Here is an 18,979-nt window from a genome sequence, read left to right as displayed (position 1 = left end):
CTATTCTTAAAGTGCTTTTATTTCCTCTGTTACCGATTTTGTCATTGATGGTGCATAAAGAATGCATTTTTTTCCAGTCTGCATTATCTGATGTGTTCCCTGCTCTATAGTGCTACCTTTCTGTGCTAAGCAGGCAGTTATTTGTTGTCCAGAGATACCTTTTTTTTTTGCAGCTGCCTTTTTGTTAAGCCTTTCACTCCGGCAGTGCAGGCTACATGTGCATTTTATCTGTTAGAACCTGAAGTCAGTGTTCTGCAGCTGTGTTAGTGGTGTCACACACAGTCAGACTTTAGATGAACATGTTACATGTCCATTTCCACCTGGAGCTGAAGAACTGTGTTCTGGTTAAAATGCTGAAGATTGTGTTTGACCATGCTATTTATGCCTCTGGCAAATTACACAGTGCCATTCATCACAAGGTACAGCTGTTCAGTAATATGGGAAGGACTTCAAGGTGGTTTGTTCATTTCAAACATTAATGTAGTTTACAGAGATTTGTTCAGGTTTTTGTTATCATTCCTTCCTGATCCAGAAAGTGATTTATCTCTCCCCAAACCCCAAAGGACAACTTAGTATGTTAGAGACATTTCAAATGTATATTGTCTTGGCTTTCTAATATGATATACACATAGTTTTTATACAGGTATTTTTGAAACGGTGTGAAAATCAAGACTTTATTTGAATGTTCAGCATACAGTTCTTATTTGAATGCTGCATGGAGTAGTATCTTGGTTGCATGAGTAGTGTCAGAAGGTGCATGTACTTTATGCGTTAAGTAAGGGATTGCTGAATGGAAATACTTATCCCAAACAGGGTCTACTGATAGGTCATACGTGTCCTGTATTTTGCAACAGCAACAAACAGTGGTTTTAATACTGCTGCAACAACTGGCAACAAATATTAGCTTACCTCATTCCACTGGCAAACTAGTTTGCTGCTTGTCTTTCTTTTGAAATATTTTTTTGCCTGTGATTTCATAACTATCTGCTTGATTCCAGAATTTTATTTTTAAGAGGAAGAATAAACCTTATCATTAAAATAGAAGCAGCAGAAACTCTGCGGTTATTAAATATGTAAGATTTTTAAAAATTAAGAAAAAAAAATCTACAATAGCTTTAAAATTTTGAAGTTGTTTTCCCGTTCTGGCAAAATATCCTTAAGTTTTGTTACTTGTCTCTCACCAAAAATTTTGTTTTCTCCTCTCATTGCTACTGATGTTTTATGAGAGTGATAGTGTTTGTGGTGATGAGCTCTTATGGTTTACTCATAGGTGTTGTGATATTTCATTATTTTTACTCTTAAATCTTATGGTTCCTGAAGCCTGATAATTCATGAGAATCTCATATTTTCAAGAAGGTTTGTATATTTAATTGTTTTACTGCATTCAAAAAACAAAGGGTCAGATCTCATCCTTTTTATTAATTTGAAATTGTTGATTAAAAGCAAGTTGAAAAAATCTTTTGAGGACCTGGGTTATATTTCAGTTTTTGTGGTTGTAATTATGTCACATTTAAGAATAGACTCAGTAGCAAGGTTGTTTGTTAATCATGCTCTTTTTGCTGGTGTATAAGGACAAATTAGAGCAGGATCCATAAAAATGTGCTGTCTAGTTAGATGATCCAGCTAGAACTGGAAAAAGGTCATAGCAAAGTGAACACTTAAAGGATCTTAACTGCTAATGAGGCGGTAACTGTAGGTTTTGGGGATGGTGACAAAAAAAGAACAAGGAGGGGAAGGTGTACTAAATGGAAAAAGATATGAAGGTCAGTAGAAAAGCAGAACAGGTATGGAATTTCTCTATGATGAAGAGACTGGGGAGAAGATAAGTCACTAAGCTTGGTTAGGCAGGAGAAACGAGTTGTCGTGATGTGTCTTCAGCTGCTTTTTTGTATCTTCTTTCTCTAGTGGGTCTGGCTGATTTTCTCTTCCATTTTTCTTGACAGTTAATAGAGTCAGGGAATTTAAGATGCATCAGTGTTTGCATATTATGTGTGGGTTTGGATGATGTTAGTCTCCCTTGACTGCCTGTGCTCAGAGGGTTATCTGGGTGGCGAGTGGTGTTTTAACATTGCGTATCTTCTTATTGTCACTGCCTTCTTCAAATCATTATTTGTATGAGTGACAAACTAGCTCCACCCTTTGCCTTCTAACTGGCATTTCAGTTCTGTTGCTTTTTTTGATCTAACCATGTTCATTCTACTTCTGTTTACTCCCTGTGGCACTCTTCCTCTAACTGCAGTTCAGTGCTACCATGCTTGATATTCCTTGGCCAGCTGACAGCTCACTTATCTAATGCACGTGGAGCCTAACGGTTTCATAGACAGGTACTACTTCTTGTCCTGGGCTTCTGGTCAGTAGGGTTTTTTTTCCCAACCTCTGTAACGAACTTTACCCTGCATGTAGATGAACAGAAGTAATGGCTTCACAGAGGGGTATGAACTCTTCCTATTTAAATTGCTAACTTACAAGTCTGACTAATGTTAACGTGTTTAGTTGTTTATTTGTTGGCCATTCTAGCAGAAATGTTAGTCACGCATTCGTATAGATCATGGATGGAATTTTTAGTTTGTGAATAAATGAAATACGACCAGCTCTATCGACAAATCTGAGTACTTTGTCCTCAGACTTGCTGTCGATATTTTCCTGAAAAAGCACGAGCAATCCTTAGTTGCCAAAATTACAGTTTTGGACAAATGTATGTTGTTCAATAACCTTTATTTTAAAACTAAAAAGTATTTTTTCCATTTGTATGGTGTGTGTTCAGTTACATAGCCCAATACTTCACTCTTTACTTAACAGTAATACATTGAAAGAGCAAACTCTGATAGCAGATTCAGTTGAAGGCAGGCATTTTAGCAAAAAATTCTGCCACTGTTAATGTTTGAGCAGTTTGTAATGTGCATAAATATTTGATTTATCACACATGTTTTACAAAAACTTAAAACTGAATCAATCTGTATTCCCTGAACTGTAGAATGTTAAATGACGAGAGCACTTTTATCAATCAGCATGGTTAGAATTTCTACACAGGAGCTTTCTGCATTACGTATTGAGTGATCTTGCTTGTCTTGATTAATTTTCTACTGCATATTTACATGGTTACTAGTAAACAGAGGGAGGGGGAGAGAGAGAGATGCATGTAATCGTTTTTGTAATTTTTTTCAGGTATTTTTAGCAGCAATGATGTAGCAGTATCATTTCCAAATGCAGTATCTGGCTCAGGATCTAGCACTCCCGTTTCCAGTTCTCATTTACCTCAGCAGGCTTCAGGCCACTTGCAGCAAGTGGGAGCTCTATCACCTTCAACTGCGCCTTCTATAACTACTGTTGTTGCTGCAACTCAGGTAAACTATCACAAGAGTTAAGATAGAAAACCATGTTACTGACCTGCTTATTTTCAATGTTAAAAGAAACCGTAATTTGTTTGGAAAATAGGTTAACAAACATTATATTTGTTGTGAAACGTTGTAGTGGCTGGAAGTTCCCCATAATATTACATAGTCTTATTTTGTAGAGCACATAGATATTTTTAAATGTAGTCTGAGGAAGTGCTTATTAATAACCATATTATGACTAGTGGCATAAATGCTGGTTGCAGTTCATCAGTGTTCTAACCAGTCTTTTATCAGAACATAAGAAAGGATTTTAAAAAGGAAAGTATGTAAAGTTTTCTGGTTTTTATGCAAAAATGATGGTATCAGTTAAAGAGTGGTTTGTTTGGGAGGTTTAACAAATGGACAGCTAAGCTAGCCCTGGCAAAGGGATGGCCAAGGCTGACATTTTGGTAACAAATGAATGTTGACATATATGTTTTGTATTTGGAAAGTCATGCAAATGAAGATCCATAGTTCATGTTTGATGGTGAAGGAAAAAGGGAGGCATGAGAGAAATGCAGAAGGGTGGCATAGTTGAAGTAATGAACCAGAAAAAATACCTTTATGATAGTATTTTGTATGAATTTAAGTTGGACAAGACTACATTTATCAAGATAAGAGAGTATGAAGTTATAGTTGCAGAAAGTCACCGTGATTAGTGTTTAAGTATGAAGGAATACTACACTATACATGATGATTTTATACTTCTTGTTTCTTGCATTTTCATTTTGTGATGGGAATCTCTCTTACAATGAATATATCAAATATATATATTTTTGTGTGCTTATAAGCAATGAACTTGTAACTTACCTACCGTGATCTAAGATAGTGGATATAAACATGAAGAATTAAAATCAAGCTTAATGTGTGTGTGTGCATGGATAGCAGAAATACTATGTGAAGACCAACACAGATTACATTTCAATATCAAATAGCAATTTGTTCATATAGGTGGCAGTTCGTATTTTTACATCATTCTTCTGGACTGGTTTTCTAAAGAAATAAAGTGGTTTCACCCAAAACCTAGCGGTATGTCTTTGGCACAAATTGATCAAAACTACTTTAAAGAAATTAATTAAAAATTTGGTATTTTAGTAAGTTCTCCTTTATTTTTAATTTCCAAAGATCTCTACACACTAACTCAATGACAGCACTTAAATTGAACAGTTTGGAGTTAAGGGGAGGGATTGTGTCATAGTTTAGTAGCAGATTAAAACTTTTAAAAAACCCCAAGTAAGTCAATGCTCAGTTTTCACAGAGGAGAGGTTTGCCATGAGAGTCTTGGAAAGACTCGGCCTTTTTGTACAGCTCAATGTATTCATAACTGATCTGGGGAAAGGAGGAGGAGGAACACACACCAAGTTTGCTGGTTATGCTGGGTTATGCAATGAGCCCTTATGACGATCAGCTGTCACAAACTGCTGAAAGACCTCGCCAGCCTGTGTTGACAAGGTGGTTAAGAGGGCAAATAAAATCCATGTTAAAGGGAAAGGACAGTTACTATTCAAAACAGATACGGTACATGCCAGAAGAGGTACAAGAAGAGCTGTGGCAGTGAACAATGGCAGAGAACATCTTTATAAGGAGTGAGTAAATAATGAGGGACTCGTGGCCTCAAAAAGAGACACTGAGAAGGGATAAGACAAAGGTCTGTAAAACAATTGACGTGGAAAAGTTAAATAAGCAAGAATTGTGTGCCGTCACTTCTATTTATTAATCTCTGTCAGAAGATAGATTGAAAAAGCAATGGGAAAAAACCCGTATTTATGAGTCAGGAAGAGAAATACCATAGTATTTTTTTCCTTCAGGTTGTCACAAAAAAAGGAAGTATACCCTAGGAGATGGACCTTCTCTCAGTATTTAGCTGAACTAGAGAGCCCTCCATAGGTTAACTGCTTAAAATTCCTGTCCTTCCTTTGGCTTTGTTTCTTGGGAGTTGCCTTGGGGGCTTTTTTTTTTTTTTTTCCCCCAGAGAAGCAAAGGAGTTGTGTATCTTGCCTCACTACTAAACTTGTTTTCAGGTGGTCATAGATTTACTTGTTGGGATCTTACTCACAGGTACTACCATTTAAAGAGTCATTTGGTTTTGAGATATACAGGGAGATTGAAATTGTGAGTTTTGGTTGACAGCCATAAAGGTGAGCTCCTTTATTTGAATTAACAAAGTCCTCCACTGCTTCAGCGAGTCTTCTTTTAGTTCATAAGGTCCGTACTAGTTTGAAGAGATTCAGTCAGGAGAGCCTAGTTTACCATGCAGTTGTTCTCCACTGGAAGCAACCTGTTTGTGTGATTTTGGTTTTTTTTAATCTCTTCTCCTACCCCCCACTCCCTTCCTATTTAGCATAAATGACTGATTATATGTCAAGGGTTGGCGTTTACCTACTTAGTTCTGCAAAGTTTCATCAGAGTGCTGTGTCTGCTTACTGGGCTATTGTGGATATATTCTCAGTGCTTACCCACCTCTTGACCATGGGAGTCTTCAAATAAGAGTGTGCTAGTATGTTTCTTGTGCAGTGCTCTGATTAAAAGAAAACCATCATCCTAGGTTATAAGCGAAGGTAAGCTTGTACCTCTATAGCAGGTAAAAAGTAATAGTTCAAAGATTAGGTTTTGCTTAAACTATAAGTTAACAGAGCAAGTATGACCAAATCTTGTCTGCTCACTTATTCGGTCATCTTAGCGGATGTGCAATTGGAATAGTGGTAAAACTTGGAATAGCCTCAAAGATCTGCTGCTAAGCTGCATCCTGTAAAATTTCAGCTGTTTTCTTAGATCTCTGTTGGGCATTTGTAATTTTGATTTAGGGGGCATCATAAATTTGTCAATTTTTGAAGGATTTTTTTTTTATGTCTCTTTTTTTAAAGAAAGGGCGTTAAGAAATTCTAAAGAAAAGGTCTTAGGAAAAAACATGTTCCCATAGAATTAGTCTCAGAATTACCTGATACATTCTGATTAGAATGGTGTGATAGGCATCTAATGCAGAAAATTTTGTTCATAGCATTAAAAAATCTTGAAAACAGTTGAAAGCAACTGCCCCAAATTAGGTAATACTATTATTAAATACTGCTATTAAATTAATACTACTCAAAATGACAAAGTAACTTCTGTTATTTTTAATAACTTACAGGCCTGTATAAAACTTTGGTGATTAAAACCCCAAAGTGCTATTTTTTCCTTCAACAACTGAACAACACTGAGTTTAAAGCTTTAAAAAACCCACAAATGGAAAATCCTGGGTTTTGATTTTTTCATTATATTGACTAGTATGGTCATTTCTATACTGTGGTGTTTGTTTGTTTGTTAAGACAAAAACACAGTATGGACCTTGTTACAATCCCCTTTTCTGCCTCTTTTTCTTTTCTCTCATGCCACTCATAATTTTTATTTCAAACTAACAAATCCAGAAGAATAAATTATGAACTTGTGTTCCATGCTGTGCCAAAACTGAATTGAAGTGCTGGTGTTCCTCACCAGGTAGGAACCAGTGGACTAGTAAAAACGCCACTTGCTGGAAATGCAGATTATTTTGCATGCTGTTCTTTTTTTTATATGTTTTGGGCATAGCCTCAGATAGGTTACACTGCTTAATTCAATAAGCCTTTATTAGCTAACAATGCATTTAACAATTGCAAAAGTGTAGTAAAAAAGGGATACAGGAGAGAAGGGGTACAGTCCACACAAATACTTTATCCTGCTTTTCCATGAATTGCTACTCTTGACACGGTTGTGGGTACTGCTTATTTTGTATGTAGCAGCAAATTGCTGTATCCTAAACTTGTGTCTTTCCTCTCAGAAGTGTGTTTTTAACTTTCATATGGTTATTGATATGTGCTTTGTTATTGGGAAAAATTGCTTTCTTCCATTTGGATTTTGAATATCATCTTCACTTTTCCCTTTTAAGCCAGGTGACAAGTTGCACCACTTGAATGTCCTATGCTCAGTTTTTATCTCAAATATTTCATAGTGCTTCATAATTATAGCAAAAATGTTTGTCAGTCTGTTATGCTGTTCTGTAACAATTTGCCATACTGCTGTTTCTGATAAGTTATTCTTTGTGATTAACATAAGTTCATAAAAAAAGTGGTGACCTGGGTGCCTCAGTGTCTTCTGGCGTTGTACAGCAGGATTTCTTTTTATTCATTTAGTACTGTATAATTGAGTGTTTGCTACTCTGGTTGGGATTGAGATTGAAATTGCTTGAGCTGTGTGTTCTTTTTGATGACTTAAATTAGTGAAATTACCCTACTACAGCTCTGTGGCCAATTGTTTCTGGGGTCTCCAGGTTCTGAATGCAGAATCAAACTGCAGAATTGGAAGTAAAGGTTTTTGACAGGGCTTTCTTCAGTCGTTGATTGTTAAAACCATTTAATGGTTCAGACTGTATTGCTTTCAAGACAAAAATGCACTTAAGTATCTTGTAATCTCATTTCAATAGTGCTTTTAGTGGGAGTAGAAATGGCATGTAGTAGTTTGCTTAAATACAGTCTTTTACTTCAAAAATTTGTAGATCATCAAATGTTGGGGTTGTTATTGTATGATCCAGTAATGTATGATCTTTACATTGTAGTAATCTTAGTTTATTGAGAAAATTTCAGGATTTATTCCTATTGAAAATTCAATATCAAATTTTCACTTTGTAGTTGATTTTTTTTTCATTCTACTGTGTGATGGTATCTCTGCTCTTGGTGACTGTAATAAGCACATCTGTGAGGCAATTTCAAGCAATATGGCACATACTTGTTACAAACCTCTCCTACAGATTCAATCCAGAAGATTTTCTTACAATATGATTTTTTTGCTGCTGCTAGATTCTTCTTCCTTTTCTAAGCATTTTTTTTCCCTCTGCAACTTCTATTTTCTTCCTAAATTCCCAACTCTTATTTTATGCACTGTGCTTCCTTTGCCACAGAGGCAGATAATGAAGAGGGAGAAGGACAAGAAGTATCTGTAACAGCAGTCCTTGTGGCTTGCACAAAGATAGGGAAACTGAATAGTTGCTGTTTGTTATTCTTTACGTCCAGGATTTATTTGTGATGGCATGATAGGTCCACTTCAACATAGTGTAATCAACTACTGCCTCAGGGTGCAGATGTGATAATTGGGAAGGTAGGTGCTGCTGCTCAGTTGCAATTCTGAGTGAAAGAAGTTTGCTTTTTATCACTTCCATTGTCCTAAAGTTCCTTTGGCTTTACTTCCCTTAGGAGCAGTACAAAAGCAGCAGGGTTTTCTTTAGCATTCATGTAGAGGTGGTTATCCTCCTTTGTCTGATCCAGCTTGTAGGGGAAGATAAGGCTTATTTTTTTCCAGTAGACTTGGAGTTACTTGTTAACAACAGAGGAATGTGAAAGCTAAGGAATTCTGAGATCTCTTCAGGTTCTGAATGTAGGGCACATGATGTTTCAGATGCATCTGTCCTGTGGTTTTTATTTTCTCATTTTCTGAATTAATATAGTCCCTAATTTTGGATCTCTGTGGTCCCCTGCTCTTTCTCCAAATTACTAGTCTACACTATTTTTGGCTTCCTGTTTTAGTGGTTTTTTTCCTTGTCATAGTTTAAGTCTGCTCCTCATTTTGCATGCTATCAAGGGAACTTTCTTGTCCTTTTTATTTTATATTCTGGCACTCATGGGAAAATAAATGAAAAGACAGGAAATAGGAACTCCATCTATTCTTAGTTTTCGTTCCTTCCAACAGAGAAGTTAGGAGCAGTTTTGGGAACAATCTTATTAATACCTTCTACAACAGGGATGGAATTATGAAGGAATTTAATAGTACATCTTAAACAAGTAGATGTTCCTTTGCTGAAAATTCAAGTTTAGAGGGGTTTTTTCAAGTCTGCAGGAGGGGGTCTGGGCATTTTCATGGGACAGTAAAATGCACCTACCTGATCGATATTGCTTCCAACTTTACAGTTGTAACCTCAAATTATGGATATTGCATTCTTAAAGTCAGTATGGCCAAGGAAGATACTCCTTTGTCCACTTTTGTTTCCCAGTCTTGTTCAGAGAACCATAACCTCTTTCCCGCTGGTTTGGATTTGGTTTTTTTAAATTTAATATTCAGTGCAAAGTAAATGTGAGGAAGGAAGGGAGGAAGGAAGGAAGGAAAGTTTCAAGTTAAGCATCTGAAGTTTGCTAGAGCTGGGCAGACTGCAGTCTTTTAAAGGACGTTTCTGGGCCATCCTCCCTGTGGATAGATAGATGCAGGTCTATCAGCTATCAGTGTTTAATCAGCTTTTCTTTGGTGAGTAGAATAAATACACAGAGAAAAACCCAAGCTGCCTTCAGTTCTAGGACTTTGTGGTGTGACAGATGTGACCTGCATTAGATGGTTGGCTGCTTAAGTGAGTCCCTGCTCTGCTCCCAAAGATGCACATCACAACCGTATGTAAGTTAAGACTTAGTGTAGTACTTCTGCAGACACCTTTGGATCAGAACTTCTTAAAACTAGAGACGTTGACATGATCTCAGCAAACTAAGGATTTAATCCTTTTTTTTTTGCAGTGCAAAGGAACCTAGCATAATTATATTAAACTGCATTAGACGTGTAATCAGAGATGATTTCCAGAACTTAAGAAGAACTCTCTTTTTACATTTTTTTCAGGCCACTTTCTATGTTCCTTAACATAGAAATCATTGAGATACTGAATCCTGTAAGAGCTCTTAGGAAGTCAGCTATTACGAAGTCCAGGGTGCAGATAGTATAGACTTCTGCTGCATATTTGGTGGGTGCCTTGTGGTGAAACCTCTCACTTCTTAGTAATTAGTCATTAAGGTAAAGCATAGACAGCAATTATGACAATATGTTAATACACTGCTAAATTTCTCCAAAACATCTAAGTTGGTTCATTTTTTAAGTTCAGTTTATACATTTTCATACAGTGTATGTTGTTTGTTTGGGGGGCTGGGGTGTTGTTTGTTTGTTGGGTGTTTTTTTGGTGTTTTAGTTTTTTTTTGGTTTGTATTACCTTTAATGAGTGATAATTAAAAAGAGACTAATAAAACATCTGGAAGTAATGATGTTGCATGGTTTAAGCAGCATGCTTCCAGAAAAAGGAAATTAGATCCTTACTGTGGTACTAGAATTCTCTAATCGATTGAAATGCTGGATACATGAAAACCAATTAACATATTTTATGTTACTATCAAAATACCTCTTGATGATAAAGTCTCTTGAAAGAGGTTCCTATGCACTGGGTCAAAGGTAAAATATCAACATGGATCACAGGCTGTTCAGATGCTGAAATTATTTGGTTCTCCTTAGCTTATAACTTAACAAAAAGATACAAAAGGAAATGTCAGCATATCCAGAACAAAAAGAAACGTTCTTAACAGAGTATGCTGCTCATCTTTGGGACTCACTGCACGGGAAATTGCCAGCGCTTCTAGATTTGGAAAGTGCTAAATGCATCCTTCAGTATGTTGTAGACAGAGAGGTTTGATATTGTGGTGTAGGATGTCCGTGCAAAACAGAGACTTTCCTTCCAAACCTACTAAATCATATTTGTGTCACGGCCACTTAAATTTGAGTCTTGAAAAATAAAAAATGTGAAAGAACTGTACTAGCAAAAGTTTTTCCATCAAAATTTTCTTGCTTCTCACTTAAAAGCTGTTTTAATTTCTAGTTACTTCTGGGCAAAATGGGTAAAAATCTAATTTTCTTTTCATGCAATCTAACTGAGGATTTTTGGGGTGGGGGAGGAGGAGAGTAGCAAGGAGGAAGAATTTACAGCCAGAGGGAAAATTCCTTCTAACATGTGACTCAACTAGAAGAACAAAGGAATCATAGTTGCAAGTAATCTTGTATTTAGCCCAATGAAAATCTTGTTTTCCTCTTGCTTCAGAAAGCTTGTCTTCATGTAGACTTGTGCAATACAGAGGTAGTCTGAAAGGCAGTTGCCTGGTTTTGCACAGTGCCACATGCTGAGACAACTGCATCAATGTTTCGGTCCAGCAATAAATGTTTTCTGCCTTCAAGCCGCAGCTTATTTAGCTTGGCTTATCTGGTGCTGCTGTAGCAACCATCAGTCTCCAGGCAACTGAGGCACATTGACCTCTTCATTGAACTGAGTGTAGCACTAGTTCAATTTAGCTGCCTGAGCCAATAATAATGGTGTTGAATCTAAAAAGTGTGAAATTTTCTAGTTTGTATGCAATGGAAATAATAAAACTATTTAGATGAAACTGAATGTTTAGGTCTTACTTGAAAAAGATTTTAAGTATACGTGGTGTGTGTTTGTTGCAAGCTGCAGAGTTGGTTGCTGAGGCAGTGTCCTTACAGGCCTTGTATAAATGTTGAGAATCTTGCAAGCATTTTTGCACAGCAGCAATTCTGCTACTGAAGGTGTTTGTTTCATCACTTAAATAGCAAAGACTGTTGATGTTTATTTAGATAGTTAAAATGTCTGTGCTTGTGAATAAGTAGGTGATTATTATTACTCTTTTTGAAATTACAGACGGTCTTGAAAGTAGTTTCTCTCAGATCCATTATTTCCCATATTGCAAGTGTCCGGCTTTCTTTGGAATAATTGTATGAAGAAAGTAGATTCCTCTATGGGTATATTGAGTTTGTTGCCTAATAAAGTAATTTTTTCTGCTAGTCAATTGAGATTCCTCATATATAGATTAAAGTTCTTAAGTAAAACAAACTCTTGGGCACGATTGCTACAGTGCGGATACTTCAACGTGGTGTATCAGACAACGAGGCCCGTGGAAAGAAATATCTATGGACCGATTCTTGGTAGATGTTTCAGAGATGTTTATTTCTCCAGCCCCATGGCCGGGGCTCTGCCCAGGAACTGCTCAATCACGGGACCCGCGCAGGGAACACAAACCAACCCATGGGAACGAGGCTGAGCAGGGGCAGGGAAACCCCGTGCCTGTGCCCTCAGGGCCCCTCTGCCAGGGCTCCATGGCAGGGGGGAGGGACCCGACATTTCACCCGTTTATTTTTAATAAAAAGAGATTTAAAACTTAACATTGAAAACAACTGGATAAACATGAGATAACAAGGACAGTTTCAAAACAAAACAAGCCACCCTCCTGAGTCTTTAAATGTCCAAACAGATTCTCTGGAACATCTTAAGGCTGACAGAAGGGAGACAGGACTCCCCAGGCATGCTTTGTGGGGAAACTGAGGCAGAAGAGGGTTTCTTCCATTTGTACCTGTTGGAACTCTAAACAACAATAGTTAATTTCTTCCCTCCCCCTCATCATCCCCCACTCAGCATTGGAAAGGGATTTTTGGGGAAACAATTGGCAAAGGCATGGTTTTGTGAGGGAAACCATGGGTGAAAAAAATGAATTGGGAATACACTGGGGGTAATAGGATATAGGGTAAAAGGGAAAGGTGGGATTAGGAAAGGGAGACTGTAGGGGGGGCTTATAATGGAGATATTGTCTAACATGACTATGATTTTTAGCATATATACTGCCTTTTACAGAAACACCATCAGGCCCAGTGACCTCTGCTGCTTGTAACCCTTTTCTACCTTGCACAATTTTGAATTCTACCACCTCTCCATCTCCCAAGCTTGGGATGCATTTTTCAGGGTTTTTCTTTTTAATAGCAGTTCTATGAATGAATATGTCTTGCTGGTTGTCACATCTTGTTATAAAACCATAATTTTGTTTAACATTATACCATTTTACTATTCCTAAAACCTTAGCTACGGTGATTTTTTCCTTTTTCCGAGTGGCTGCTGTTTTCTGTCTGGCTGCGTTTTTGGTTTCTCTTTTGCTTTCAGTCGCTCCCGCATTGGAGCTGCCGGGGTTGTCAGTGCTGCCGGGGCCACTGGGGCTGCTGGTGCCTGCGCGCTCTTCCCAGGGTCGCATTCGGGGCCGTGCAGGCTGGGCCGGGCTGCACCACTCAGCTCCCCGCGTGCCACCGCTGCCTCTGCTCTCAGTTGTGCTGCCGCTGCCTGGGGCCGTGCCCACATCTCGTCCGGGCCCCTGAGCGATGACCCCTCCATGCCCTGCTCCAGCGCGCGTTTCGGTTTGGCACAGCTCCGCTCTGCTGCCATTGCTGCTGGCCACCGCCCATGTGCCACCCCTCTCGGTCGGGCGTTCCCGGGGCTCGCTCCACCACGCGCTGCGCGGAGCCGGGTGGGCACCGCCGGGTCCCGCCGCTCCTGCCGTGCCTCGCTCTGCTGCCGACACTGCGGCTCGTGCCCCTCCGCCCGCGCGTGGGAGCTGCTTCATTGCTGCTCGCAGAGGGCTCGGTCCACGTGGCCTGGGTCACACGGACTCTGAGGCACACTTCCCTTCGCCAGGACACAGCTGACATTGCTCAACAGTCTCAGTAATTAAATAATATTCACGAAAATATTCTTCCATCGGCATATATTTTGACTCAGAAATTAACTGTGTCCAAACCATCTTCCAAAAGTCTTTGATAAGAATTAAATCCCAAGAAACATAGAAAAAGTTCTTAAACAACCATGCAAGGAAATGGTTCAGTTCCTTTTGAGCTTGAATTAATCTAGAATTTACAAATCGTTGTTCAAGAATCTTTCCTAGTTTAAGATAAATGTCCATATGCGGCTCGGAGAGCCAAGAGTCTTCCCACGGTTCCTCCATAGTTTAGAGATGGAATAGCAAAACGAAAACAAGAAGAGGAATCCAGAGTTTACTCACAAATCAGTCGCTGTAGGGATTGGGGATTGTTCTGCTCGCATTACCCACCATTTGTTATAGCGGGGATACTGCAACACACATATCAGACAACGAGGCCCGTGGAAAGAATATATATCTATGGACTGATTCTTGATAGATGTTTCAGAGATGTTTATTTCTCCAGCCCCACGGCCGGGGCTCTGCCGAGGAACTGCCGTGATCACGGGACCTGAGGGTCCCTGTCCGTGCAGGGGAACACAAACCAACCAATGGGGAACGAGGCTGACCAGGGGCAGGGAAGCCCCGTGCCTCCCCCCAGGGCCCCTCTCCCAGGGCTCCATGGCAGGGGGAGGGCCCCAACACGATAGTGCTTCCATGTCTTTGTAGAGCACATACAGTTTAGGTGCTATGAAGACAGAGGTAGATGGAAACGATAGAGCAACCACCTTAAAGGTAAAAGGGCTTTGTGTTGAAATGATAGCTCTGTTTTCAGTTAGGTCTGTGGATGAATCCCAGGGTCTTATCTCTGCAATGCCTCCTTTAAAAAACAAACCAAAACCCGCAACAAAACAAAAGCCCAAACAACAAAACCAACCAAACAAAAAAGACCCCTTAATGAGGTAGCATTCTTGTAAGTTTTTGTACAGGTCTCTTTTTTATGTCTCCTAAATAAATAGATTTTAATTGGTTAAAATTTTACATAATACCTAGTTAGTTAACATGAAAGAGAGGAGCAAAGTGGTAGTACAGTTGAGGTTATAGTGTTTTCACATTATTGGAAGATAGGCCTTCTATCCATGTGGTTTTTAATGACTTTATGTGCCCTTGTTGTACACTGGGCAGAGGTATAAATTAGTTTCTGTAGGTGTGCCATTAATTTTTCATTTTGACTTTCAAATCCCACTGTGTTTCCCAGTTGTATTCATTCATGCCTTTCTTGGGAAACACTTGAGTGCTGCTGTTTGAAGATTAGATGGCTTCATTTAATGGAAGGATTTATTTGTACATTTAATCGAAACAATTGATTCTCAAAGACAGTATTTGATTATTAGCTTGTTCATAAGCTAGAGTCTTCATTGCAGCTAGAAGTTCACAGGATTTATTTTTGCTGCAAACAGGAAAAGTACTACTGAATATTGTATCTATGGAATGATGTCACAAATACAGTTTTCCTGACAGATTTAAATTCTGACAGTTTGTACACTTGTAATTAATGTTCTTCTTATTTTTGAATGAAAAGTTGCTCTTTTCTTCTAAGACATTGTAAACCCTTTTTCTGATTTCATTTTAACTTTTCCGACCTCCTAATTATACTTTTCAGTTAATTCTTTTATTTCAGCCAGGTAGCGAAAACACTTACTGTGTAATTGGACCTTGATTATCTGTTTTAAAAAATCCCCAAACTTTAAGAGGTTCAGAGTGCTTGGATGGTAATGATGGCAGTATGGGAGGGCTATCTTTTCAATCTCAGTGTTGCATTCATAGAATGAATGTGTAAAAAAACCACAGTGGATGTTTGCATTTGATTCGCATTGGTGATATGTGATAGCAGGTGAGGTGAGGTTTGCTGTAAAAATTCACTCTGATTCCAGTCATCAGTAGTGTAAGCTGTTGTAGTCAAGTGGTCAATATTGTTTGCTTGAAATTTAGTTATGTTCAACTTACAATTTATGACAGCCAAAACATATATTAAAAAGATGTAAATCAAAGTATCAGTTTAGTTAAAATATATGAGTAGTAATTATAATGCTACAGATTAATATTGTTCTGTGTTGTGCTAGTTGTTTTGAAAAGTCAGGTGATAATTTTCAGAAGAAATGTGGAAACAGTTTATTAAGGATTTTCTGTGTTATCTTCCATCTGTGTTTCTTGGCATATAGGAAAATAAACAGGTATTTAGATTTTTGTTCTTCCATTGGAAACAAGATCTTGACAAGTATTCTAAGATTTCTAAGCAAATTCCGTATTTGTGGTGAAAATATTCAAGGGTTGTGTTGCAGGAAGTAATGCATGAGAAGGTGTTGATGTGGCAGGACTCATCTTTGTATTGAACAGCTGATGGTTCACAGGAGGCAAGTGATGATGGATATTGGTGGTTCCCTCACCTCTTCTAAATGCAGTTAAAGGTTGTACCATAAGTACTGAAAGAAAAAAAGGAAGCAATAGCATATTCTTCTCATTGCCTTCAATACCCAAGCAAAGGCCATAAAAATTTTAGAGATTAAAATAGTATTTCTTCACTTGCCCAAATTAATCTAGGCAACACAAGGCAAGGTTGCTTCTACTGCTGTCACTTGATAGGCAGCTCTTTTCACCTCTCAAGAAAAGAAAAAAATTTTATATATGCACATTATAATTTTTTTATTATAATTACGCCTAGAATGAATATGTGTTCATATCTAATCTCATTTAAATTCAATGCAGGTTTTAATTAATTAATACATTGTTCAGATAAATGTTGCTTGGCATAGACCAAAATGTATCAGCTTAAGATGTCTTGTAGATGAAGTAAACTGATGCTAACACTTGGTCCTGTGCTTGAATCTCCTTCCATATTTCATGAAGCTAGACATGCATGGAAAGTCTTCGTAACATCTCAGAAGGGTAGCAGAACAGCTTGCTGAAAATTTAGCTTTAAATTTCATCTGCATTGAAATTTTTTGTATGATTTCAGTAGTAGTTGGCCATAAGTAGTTGTTAGTGGCATATCTAATGTTCTTTATTTCTTCACTTTGTATTGGTAGGAGCAAGGGGGAGTTCTGCACTTCATCTCACAGCATTGTGCTGTGATGGAGAACCTGGTATGATTGGTAAATGGTGTGACCCCAACCATAGGAACAATTATATGTTTTTATTTTAAACAAGAAATAAAATTAACCTTTGAAATTATTTTTGACAAATAAATATTGGTGGAAATAGGTAATTAGGTGGTGTGCCACTAATTGTAAAGCATTATGATGATATAATACAAAGCTACAATATAGCACTGACAATTTTTAAAGCAGAGGGGAAAAGGGGTGTTGATTGGATATAAACTGATTAAGAAGCTGTCTTGGAATTGGTTGTTCTGGCCATCCCTGTTGCCCTATCATGAAAGGAGGAGAGTTCAGTAATGGTTTAACTACAATTAAATCCCTCCCCTTTCTTTATGGAAACTCAACTGTAGGCATTTCAGCATTAGCCTAAACAATGGTTTTGAATATGTTAAGCCTCTAACAATTAGGGAGCAGTTTGGGGCATTGAATAATGTGGAATGATGCAATTGAACCTGACAGCTTCAACAGTCAGCCTACTCATGGGACCCAAAAGTTGTTCACACTTGGTTTCATCTCTCATCACACGCTGAGTATTAAAACCTTACTGGTGTGGAGCTGAGACAGAAATGAGGCCTGTTATCAGAAAATATTTCATAGCATAAAACTTAAAAGAATTGGGGGGAAAAGGCATGTGCAAAGAGTCTCAAAGTTTTGATATCCAATCTGATTGCATATAGCTAAGTATTGTCTCATTTTTCTCCCCTTTGTTTTTTTTTCTTAACATATAGCTTTTGATTGAAGAGGCTGCTTCCCCTGGAAAATTTCAGATACGAGTAAATGTTCAGATATGAATCCTTTGGAAACTTTATAGTCATACTGTTAAACAATACTGGAGTCATGCAAACAAATATAAAACTATTCTAAATATTTTGGTGGATATTTATATATAGGAGTTAAACGTAGTTAACTTGCAAGTCTTGCTCTTTAATTAGAAGAATATGTTTGTACTTTCTCTTTTGCTGTAGAGGAAGTATTTTTAAGCATCAGTCAAATATCAATCATTTCTTGCTGCACGTGGGCATTCTCTGAATTACAGTGCATCGTCCCTCCGTGCTGCTCTGCTGCTTATGGCTTTACTGATTTATTGAACATGCCATAAAGGAAAGCAGTGTGTTTTATACCTCTAGATGGGCTTAAATCCTTCTGCTAAAATATTTTCAGGAAATTTTGCTGCCTTTTCAAAATAAATACTTAGTAGTGTTGGGCTTTTATTAGTTCATACATTTTGATCATGTATTGTGTTGAGTGTTCAAATAGAAACAGTTGAAATAAAGAATAATACAGCCTTAAAAGTTCTGCATTTTAGAACATGTGTCAGTCCTGTGACCTTAATATGTATTGACAGGATGATTGCGCATTTTTAATAAATGCTTGCTACAGCTTGTTTCGACTGTGAGTGAAACATGAAGCTCCTATTTCACCTTTAAATAATGTAGCACTCCTCCACCTTCTCTACTTCCTTGTCAGATGAAGTCGTCACATACATAAGAAAGCTTCACAAATCATTATTCTTGTCATTTTACATTGCCATGTTAAAAAGGTATTTTCAAAGGTTTTTTATTTGCCTTCAACTTACTTGAACAATTTTACTGTGTCTTTTTTGCTTTAAGAGTTGCATAGGATGCAGGATAGCATTGGAACTTCTATAGTTCCAACTTGTAGGACACCTTTACTATTATTTTGAAGTATAAACAGGGGTAAAGTTTAGGGTGAAACCACCACTTGTGAAAAACTCAAGTTCTTAGATATTGTTTAAATCCTTCTAAGTCTTTTGATCTGTTATATCAACCCACATAACAAACGTTTAATTCCTTTGATGTCTTCTGTTTTGTGATGTGATAGTTACTCAACTTTAGCAACTCCCGTCAAGATACTTAGGTACATTCAGAAAGTTCTTAAAGATATTTGTGCGTGTTTCAGTCAAATAAACATGTGTTCCCCTTGCTGATTATAGCTACCCTGCCATCATAAATTACTATATAGTTGCTATTGCACAGTTTTAAGCAGCCTTGCAGTGAATTACATGGACTGAGAGCTAAGTATAGAAGCTTCTGTGTAAAATGTGAGCAGTACATACACTTACTAGAATTAAAAGAAATCTTTTAGGGGAAATACTGTATAACTAAACAGAAATAAGGACTGGTGTTTGGAGTTTAAATACCACCACTCCCTCCCC

The 18,979-nt window shown here is 37.8% G+C and overlaps 1 protein-coding gene across 4 annotated transcripts in view; it reads left to right on the top strand.

Annotated features, from left to right (window-relative positions):
• Positions 1-18,979, top strand: part of MLLT10 (MLLT10 histone lysine methyltransferase DOT1L cofactor) — a 128,674-nt gene that overhangs the window by 88,627 nt on the left and 21,068 nt on the right. For all 4 annotated transcript variants that reach the window (XM_082287738.1, XM_082287737.1, XM_082287740.1 and 1 more), the window contains one exon: positions 3,166-3,344. In XM_082287738.1, coding sequence (XP_082143864.1) covers positions 3,166-3,344 — 179 coding nt within the window. The remainder of the gene's footprint in view (positions 1-3,165; positions 3,345-18,979) is intronic.

The sequence above is a fragment of the Coloeus monedula genome (genome assembly GCF_965178545.1).
Source record: "Coloeus monedula genome assembly, chromosome: 1".
NCBI classification, from domain to species: Eukaryota; Metazoa; Chordata; class Aves; order Passeriformes; family Corvidae; genus Coloeus; species Coloeus monedula.
Note: the sequence above shows the minus strand (reverse complement) of the source record. Positions and strands in the feature narration are given on the sequence as shown.